This window comes from Triticum dicoccoides, chromosome 2A, assembly GCF_002162155.2.
Source record: "Triticum dicoccoides isolate Atlit2015 ecotype Zavitan chromosome 2A, WEW_v2.0, whole genome shotgun sequence".
In the NCBI taxonomy this organism is placed as follows: Eukaryota; Viridiplantae; Streptophyta; class Magnoliopsida; order Poales; family Poaceae; genus Triticum; species Triticum dicoccoides.
In genome coordinates, this window is record NC_041382.1 from 716736079 (window position 1) to 716745551 (window position 9473).

The 9473-nt window shown below is 47.4% G+C and overlaps 1 protein-coding gene across 1 annotated transcript; it reads left to right on the forward strand.

The window, feature by feature from the left end:
* Nucleotides 1-2451: 2451 nt before the first annotated feature.
* LOC119358178 (BTB/POZ and MATH domain-containing protein 2-like) lies at nucleotides 2452-8691 on the forward strand. The gene is made up of 3 exons (XM_037624849.1): nucleotides 2452-2792; nucleotides 3441-4055; nucleotides 7989-8691. The coding sequence occupies exons 1-3, from the start codon at nucleotides 2452-2454 to the stop codon at nucleotides 8689-8691; spliced, it is 1659 nt and encodes a 552-aa protein (XP_037480746.1).
* The last annotated feature ends 782 nt before the right edge of the window (nucleotides 8692-9473 follow it).

Genomic DNA, 9473 nt, shown 5'->3' on the forward strand with positions numbered 1-9473 from the left:
ATTCTCAAAAAAAACTTCATATACATGGATGCTATGCCAAATGACGAAGAAGACAAACGCAAGATTGAAAGGCTACAACGCTTGCTTGTTGCCGCGGACAGGTACGGAGTGGATAGGTTGAAGATCATGTGTGAAGACAAGCTCTATGAGGGCATCGATGTTGAAACGGTCGCGACCACGTTGCTTCTACCAGAGCAGCATCACTACAATGATCTTAAGGAAGCTTGCATTCAGTTTATAAGTTCACCATGGGATATACTACGGGCTGTCATGGCCACAAATGGATTCAAGCAACTCGTAGCTAGTTGTCCTTTGCTCATGGAGGACATACTGAAGGGTGTGTCCTGCGCCTAGAAAGTGAGGTGACTACTCACATTGAGCAGGCAAAATATTATGCACATTTACTGACCATGTTTGATTTTAGTCATCTTCATTTTACCACACTTTTTTTGCGATAAGGTATATGGTATCATCATAACTATTGTTTTTTTGCAGGTTGCCGTGATAATTCTTGGTTTTTTTGCTTAAAAGCTACTCAATTTTGCTTTTTAGGAATTGCATACGATGGCTTACAAAAAAAAATCAAGAAAAGATAGGATTTTAGTCCTGAATGGTTTGCATTGCTCGTCCGTGCCATATATGCCAGCGAGTAGCAAACACGGTTACAGTAGGGCGGCCAAACCATGGTGGCCTCTGGAAATTAAACCTTCCCTTCATTGTTCCATTGATGAACTATGTCGGCTCGAGTTAAACGTGGGCCTTGAGTGTTCTTCCTATCGATTGAAAAAGGACGCCAATAACACCCACACGTATGGGCGTTAAAGGATCTGGCCACACACCGTGTGTGGTATGAGTAGGAGGCAGCCCACACGGGTTGTGTGTTGGCGGACATTAGAATTGCCCACACGTGTGGGCGCGACTATTTCGTACCACACGCCCAACAAAATACTACTCATCTTCACCCCGCGCGTGTGGCACGAAGTAAAAATGCCCACACGTCCTGGCGCAGCTTCGTTAGGTACCCGCGGGATGACGATTTAGATGCCATCCTGGTTGGCAGATGTAGTTATCCTGGATGGCAAGTGTAGTTGTAAAAGCATGGCAACTCTATCTGTTTTGATTAACTATAGTTGCCATGTCTAATTTATGGTAGTTGCCGCGTGTAATCAAACCGTAGTTGCCGTGTGTGATTAACTATTTGCCACATATGGTCAAACAATAGTTGCCATGTGCGTTTACCTAGTTGCCACGTGTGGTCCCACCATAGTTGTCATGTATAGTTAATCACAATTGTCATGTGTGTTTATCTGGTTGCCACGTACGCGCAACTGCAGTTGCTGTCTAGCAAAGAATCACAGTTGCCATTTGTGTTTACCTAGTTGCCACGTTCGCGTAACTGCAGTTCCAGTGCGGACGAAAAGCAGTTATCTAGTTGCCACGTTCGCGTAATGTAGGAGTGTCGTGTGGACGAAAAGCAGTTTGCCCACACAGCGCATGGACTAGGTGGTGGTTGTGTGGGCAAAAATTAGTTCGCCCACACAGCGCAGCTGGCAAACAGGGTGGTGCGGGGCGTGTGAGCAAACTCTCCAACGCCCACACACCAGTCTCGTCCTACGTGGCACACCAAATCCATCTTTTTGTGTCAAGATTCGTGCAAAAGATAATCAACGACGATTCAGGCGTATGGACGAATTGAAGAATGCCTACACGTGTGGGCGTTAGTATTTCCGTTGAAAAAGGAGTGCATGAGGAGGGATCGAGCTCACGACATTCTCTTCGAACCTTACCTTATGGCAGCCAACAACTGAACTACATCACATCTATGCTAGAAAACAAGATCCAATTGCTAACGAATAGTTCTCCATCACTTATTTTTGCAACGAATCAGATCAACTTATATATGCGTGGGTGGAGAGAATCAATAAGCTGAGACAACAATAGAGGGTGCGAGTTGCGAGAATCAATAAGCTGAGGCATCATTAGAGAAATTGTTTACCAAAGAGAAACGAACAAGTTAGGCCGAGGAAAAACATGCACAGTCGGAGGATTCGGTAGGGCAAGGTGGGCCGCTCGCCCTACCTTGTTGTTTTTACGTGTACATGTATGCAGATTTGATTGATCGCTAGAAAAAAAAAAAGTCCTCCATGCTCTTAGTTTGAAATTATATAAACCAATAAAGTGTATCTGAAAAAATAAAAAAATCAGAACGCGTGCACAAAGGACTCTTAGTTTGACAAGAACTGGTACAGATCCCTGATTCCCACATTGACTCAGCACCGTCGTTCTTCTTGTCTCGGAGTCTTTTCTCCTTACATGGCAGAGCGGAGAGAATATATAGTACGACACCGGCCGTATATGCGGATAATAAGGTCAAGTTCTCCGTATACATATACACAAGACCACGCTCATAAGTCGTGACCTACCCATCGCGCCCTGCACTCCCCTATTGCGATGGGGAACGTTAACAGCGGACTTTTCCTCCATGGCGAGTGCCAGTCCGAGACGTCGTCGACCTGCTCCACTGAGAGCGCCATGTCGGCCCACAATTTCGTGGTGCGCGATTACCCGCTGCTTGAGGGCATTGGTGCCGGCGAGTTTGTCAGCTCGAGCACGTTCAGCGTCGGCGGCTACGCGTGGACGATCAAGTTCTACCCCGACGGGGAGCAGAAAGACAAATCTAGCGACATGACCTCCTGTTATCTGTATTGCACCAGCAAAGCGAACAACGTGAGGACGCGCTTCTCCTTGGACGTGGTGGAGAAATTAGACGTGTTAAACATTTTAACAGATACGTATATTGCATATGCGTTACATATTTTGGATGACAAGCTAGGTAGTTAGAGATAGAGTTGTTTTATTATTCTAACTCCTTATCTCTTCTCCCTATCCCGCATATATCTCTGGGGTTCGTTCTATCGATCCCTCTCTCTGTAACGCCACGAGACGTCTCTCGTAAGACATCAATAAATACCTGCGGCTCTCCCTGTTTTGGAGAGTAGGAACGCTTCCATATTTCACATGGTAATCAGAGCCATCTTCTTCCATCTCGTCTAGCCATCCCATTCCTTGAACTCGACTATGTCGACATCCTCATCCGTCGTTTCCTCCGGTCTCAACAACAATGTCTCCGAACCACTTACCCGATCCAACTACATACTCTGGCGTGCTCAAGCCCGCTCCCAGATCATGGGGGCCGGTCTCTTTGGATACATCGACCAAACCATAACCGAACCACCAAAAACCCTAACCAGCAAAACCTCCGAGGGCAAAGATCAGGTTGTTCCAAACCCTGCTTATGCGCCTTGGTTGATCCAAGATCAACAGATCATCACCTACTTGCTCCGCAACCTCTCCAAGAAAGTGTTAGTTCAAGTAGCTTCCCTAGAAACTTCTGCCGCCATATGGTCAGCTCTTGCCAATATGTTCTCTGCCCAATCCAGATCCAAAGCCAACCATGTCCGCATATCCCTCACCACCGCCCAGAAAGGAACCCAATCCGCCTCTGTGTACTTTGGGCACATGCTCGGTCTCGCCGATGAGCTAGCAGCAGGAGGAAAACCCATCACAGAGAATGAACTCGTCTCCCACATCATATCCGGTCTTGAAATGGACTATCAGCCAATAATCTCTGCACTTGATGTGCGTCCTGATGATGTCACAGTCGATGAGCTCTTCGGCATGGTGGCCACTTTCGATCAGAGGGTCGAGATGTTCCAGGGCACGGGCGCTGGTGCCTTCAAATCATCGGCAAACGCCGCATCATGCGGCCGAGGAGGTGGCTCGGCCAAGGGCTATTGCGGCGGCGGCAGCGGTGGCAGCCCCTACCCCAACAACGGCGGCGGCGGCGGAGGCTACCCCAACAACGGCGACAGCGGTGGTCCTCGTCGTGGCACTGGAAACGGTGGCGGCGGCCACTACCCCAACAATAGCGGCGGCAGCGGAGGCTACTATGGTGGTGGCGGTGGCGACCACGGCAACCACTATCAGGGAGGAGGCCGACCCTTCTACACCAACAATAGGGGCGGCCAAAACCACTACAACAACAATTTTCGCGGGTATGATGAGTATGAAGGCAAGTGTCAAATTTGTAAGAAAACTAATCACATAGCAAAGCAATGCAAGTGGCGGTATGCTGAAGATAAGAAGAAGGTTGCCGTATGAGCCAACACATCCTATGGTGTGGACACCAATTGGTATGTGGACTCCGGAGCAACGGATCACATCACCCACGAGCTAGAGAAGGTCACAATGCATGAGAGATACCATGGGCAAGATCAAGTTCATAATGCAGATGGAACAGGTATGGAGATAAGCAATATTGGTCATTCAATTATTCATTCCTCTCATAGAGATATTCATCTTAATAATATTCATCACTGCCCTAGCTCATCAAAGAATCTCTTATCTATTCATCGCATTGCTCTTGACAATCATGTGTTTTTAGAGTTTCACCCCTTCTTTTTCTTGATCAAGGATCAGGTCACGAGGCAAATCCTCTACTGAGGTAGATGCGTGGACGGACTCTACCCGTTGATTCCCAAAGTTAGCAGATTCAATAAACAAGTTTGTGCCGCCATTAAACTCTCCTTAGAGCGATGGCATGCCCGTTTAGGTCATCCTTCCTCTACTATTGTCAAGCAAGTACTTAGCAAGAATAAACTCCCAGTTGTTGGTGAGCATAATTCTGAAACAATTTGTGATTCGTGCCAAAGAGCCAAAAGTCATCAGTTACCATATCTTGTCTCAACTAGTGTTTCTACCAAACCATTACAACTCATTTTTTCTGATGTGTGGGGCCCTGCTCCTGTCTTTGTTGGTAAACATGCATATTATGTTAGCTTCATTGATGATTTTAGCAAGTATACGTGGATTTATCTTCTCAAGAAAAGATCCGATGTATTTCAAGTTTTCCATAACTTTCAAGCACTTGTTGAAAGAAAGTTTGATAGCAAAATCATCGCCGTCCAGTTTGACTGGGGCGGTGAATATGAGAAACTCAACTCATTTATTCGGAAATTGGGAATATCTCATCATGTTTCATGTCCTCACGCTCATCAGCAAAATGGGTCTGCTGAACGCAATCACAGACACATTAATGTTGAAGTAGGCCTCGCATTACTTGCTGCCGCATCTATGCCACTGAAATTTTGGGACGAAGCCTTTCTCACCGATGTACACCTTATCAATATTCTGCCTAGTCGTGTTATCAAGAATGAAACTCCTACCGAACGTCTTTTGCATGTCAAACCTGACTATGCACCACTTCGTGTGTTTGGGTGTGCTTGTTGGCCCAATCTTCGTCCCTATAACAATCGGAAACTTATGTTCCGGTCGAAACAATGCGTTTTCCTTGGCTACAGTGCACAACACAAAGGAGTCAAATGTTTGGATGTTTCCACCGGACGAGTGTATATCTCCCGTGATGTGGTTTTTGATGAGACTCAATTTCCTTTCTGCACTCTTCATCCTAATGTCGGAGCTCTCCTTAGAAAAGAAATCCTTCTCTTACCCTCACATCTCTTCGGTGCAGCTAGTGGGGAAGAAAATAATTGCAATGATCAATATTTGTCTAACTCTCCTAATGGTGTGCCTGAGTTTACTGTTTCAGCAAGTCCCAGCGAAGAAAATGATGCACATCCACCAGAAAATCAAGATGAAATTGATGCTACAGCGCAACATTTTATGTGCACGGGTTCCCCTGGCGTATCTGCTTCGGGATCGCCGCCCTCTGCAGCGCGATCGCCTTCGGGATCCTCCCAGGAGACCGTGCCAGGCGCGTCAGGTGCAGCGCACCCAGCTGCCACGGGATCCGCGCGGTCGGCGGGGCCTCCACCAGGGTTTCCCCACCCGATGCATGCATGCCGGCCCACCCGCGCACGGTTGCTCCGCTCTTTCCTGAGGCAGATCCGTCTGACGCCTCGGCCGGTGCGGCCCACGACGCGCCCTCGGGATCGGGCGCTGTCAGCGCTCCCGGATCGCCTTCGGGATCCGTTGCGGCTGATCCGCTCCAATCGTCTGGATCTCCTGCGGCTGCACCTTCTACAGGACCCCCTACGCCACCACGCACCAGGTTACAAAAAGGAGTCACTACAAGAATTAATTACAAGAATATTTCCAAATATGACCTCACATGTTTAACAGGAGAATCTAGCGAGCCTAATACTTTAGCTGCAGCTCTTGGTGACTCGCGCTGGAAACATGCAATGGAGGAAGAATTCTCTGCTTCGCAACATAACAAGACATGGCATCTCGTCCCTCCTCGAGAGGGTACAAATCTCATTGACTGCAAATGGGTTTAGAGAATTAAGAGGAAATCTGATGGTTCCATTGGTCGCTACAAAGCTCGCCTAGTTGCAAAGGGTTTTACACAACACTATGGCATTGACTACGAGGACACCTTTAGTCCTGTTGTCAAAGCAGCTACTATTCGTCTTGTGCTATATGTTGTTGGTTCGAGGGGATGGCGTCTCAGACAGCTAGACGTACAGAACGCGTTTCTTCATGGTGTTCTGGAAGAAGAGGTGTACATGAAACAACCTCCTGGCTTTGAGGATAAAAATGCACCGTTCCATGTCTGCAAGCTTGATAAGGCCCTGTATGGACTCAAGCAAGCCCCTCGAGCATGGTACTCGCGGTTGAGTATGAAACTGCAAGCACTTGGTTTTGCTCCTTCCAAGTCTGACACATCTTTGTTTATTTACAACAAGTTTCATACTACCATGTTTGTTCTCATCTATGTCGATGATATTATCGTTACTAGCCTTGTTAAATGATCTCAGAACAGACTTTGCTCTCAAAGACCTAGGAGACTTGCACTACTTCCTAGGTATTGAAGTTCAGAAGACTGAGCATGACATTCATCTGTCACAAGGAAAATATGTTACTGATCTCTTAAGTAGGATTGGCATGCAGGATTGCAAACCCTCACCTACTCCTTTGTCTAACTCAGAACCTCTCTCCCTGACAGCAGGAGAACTCCTGAATCAGGAAGATAGTACCAGCTACAGGAGTATTGTTGGTGCACTCCAGTATTTAACTCTTACGAGACCTGACATCTCCTTTGCAGTCAACAAAGTTTGTTAATTTCTGCATGCACCTACCACAGCTCACTGGACAGTAGCAAAACGTATTCTGAGATATGTAAAGAATACAGTAAGTATGGGTCTCATGATAAATCGATCCTCCTCCACTCGAGTCAGTGCCTTCTCTGATGCGGATTGGGCTAGGTGTGTGGATGATCGTCGGTCCACGGGGGGATTTGCTATCTTTCATGGACCAAATCTGATTTCTTGATGTGCAAAGAAACAAGCCACTGTGTCCAGGTCCAGTACTGAAGCTAAGTACAAAGCATTGGCCAATGCTACCGCTGAGATCATTTGGGTTCAAGCCATCTTAAAAGAGCTTGGAATATTGCAAATTGAAACTCTACTTCTTTGGTGTGACAATCTTGGAGCAACTTATTTGTCTGCTAATCCAGTTTTCCATGCCAGAACCAAACACATCGAGATAGATTTTCATTTTGTTAGAGAAAGAGTTGCCAACAAAGAGTTAGAGATCCGGTTTATTCCATCCAAGGATCAACTTGCAGACGGGTTCACAAAGGCACTACCAACCAGGAGTTTTGAAGAATTTCGTCGTAATCTCAACCTAGTTCGGTTTTGATTATAGGGGAGTGTTAAACATTGTAACAGATACGTATATTGCATATGCGTTAAATATCTTGGATGACAAGCTAGGTAGTTAGAGATAGAGTTGTTTTATTGTTTTAACTCCTTATCTCTTCTCCCTACCCCGCATGTATCTCTGGGGTTCGTTCTATCGATCCCTCTCTCTGTAACACCACGAGACGTCTCTCGTAAGACATCAATAAATACCTGCGGCTCTCCCTGTTTTGGAGAGTAGGAACGCTTTCATATTTCACAAGACGGCCAGGTACAAGTTACAACCTCCGATTGCGACGAGCATACATTCTGTGCACCACACTACAGTTGGGGGTACCAGAGATATGTCCAGAAATCGACGCTTAGAGCTCTGTCGGATGCCAACAACGGCCGTTTCACGATAAGATGTGTTCTCCAGGTCATACATGAAACTCGAACGGTGCGCAACAGGAGACCTGTCGAGGTGCCGCCGCCGAGCCTGCGAGAGAGCCTTGAGCACATGCTCAAGGATGAAGAAGGTGCAGATGTGACGTTCAGTGTGCGCGACCAGCTGTTCAGAGCCCATAGATGTGTGTTGGCTGCACGTTCTAAGGTTTTCAAGGCCGAGCTCTTTGGACCGATGAAGGAAAGCAAGACAGGGCACATCATGGTGGACGACATGGAGCCCGAGGTCTTTGAGGCACTTCTTCACTTCATGTACACGGACGCTATGCCAGATGACGATGAAGACGAAGGCAAAATTGTAAGGCTACAACACTTGCTAGTTGCCGCGGACAGGTACGGAGTAGATAGGTTGAAGGTCATGTGTGAAGACAAGCTCTATGAGGGCATTGATGTCGAGACAGTTGCAACCACGTTGCTTCTAGCAGAGCAGCATCACTGCGAGGATGTTAAGGAAGCTTGCATTCAGTTTATAAGTTCACCACGGGACAAACTACGTGCTATCATGGCAACTAATGGATTCAAGCAACTTGTAGCTAGTTGTCCTTTGCTCATGGAGGATATACTGAAGGGGGTGTCATGCACCTAGAATGTGAGCACTACCGGAACAGGGCCATACCCCGACGGCCAGAACAATGCCGACGGCCCCCGTCGGCTTCTCCGGAGATATGCCGACAGCCTGGTTCTGGCCGTCGGCGTACAAAGGCCGTCGGGCTACACAGAGATAAGCCGACGGCACCCGTCGGCATAGAACGGCCGTCGGCCTATCTACATATGCGCCGACAGCTACCGTCAGCTTACGAAGGCCATCGGCATACCCGTGGGGCCCGGCCACCCCCTGGCAGACGGCGTCAGAGCTATGCCGACGGCCTAGACGGGGGGCCGTCGGCATAGGTCCGCAGGCCACGTCATTGATCCAGGCCGCACCATGCAGAGGCTATGCCGACGGCTGCCGTCGGCATATCAGCCACGTCAGTGATCCGCGGCACGCTGGTCGGATCTATGCCGACGGCTAGGCCGTCGGCATAGTTAAATTTTTTTTCCCTACATATTTTTTAATGCTTTTTTGTGTATTATTATATCAACTAACATGTAGCATGTTAAATATAAACATACATATGAATATATATGTAGTTTGTATTTTTTTTTTCATATATTATGAATATATATATATAGTTTGTATTTTTTCGAGCACGTTAATAATGTGCGGTCATGTTCTTTTAAACATAGATCCTTATATTTTATTAAAATCAAAAACAGCTATGCCGACAGAAGTTTTGTGGCAGTTGCAAACGCCCGACACCCGTCTCCAGAGAGTGACCCCCCTCACATCCGCGGTGTGCCCGCCCTCATGGACGGCACCGCCGCCGG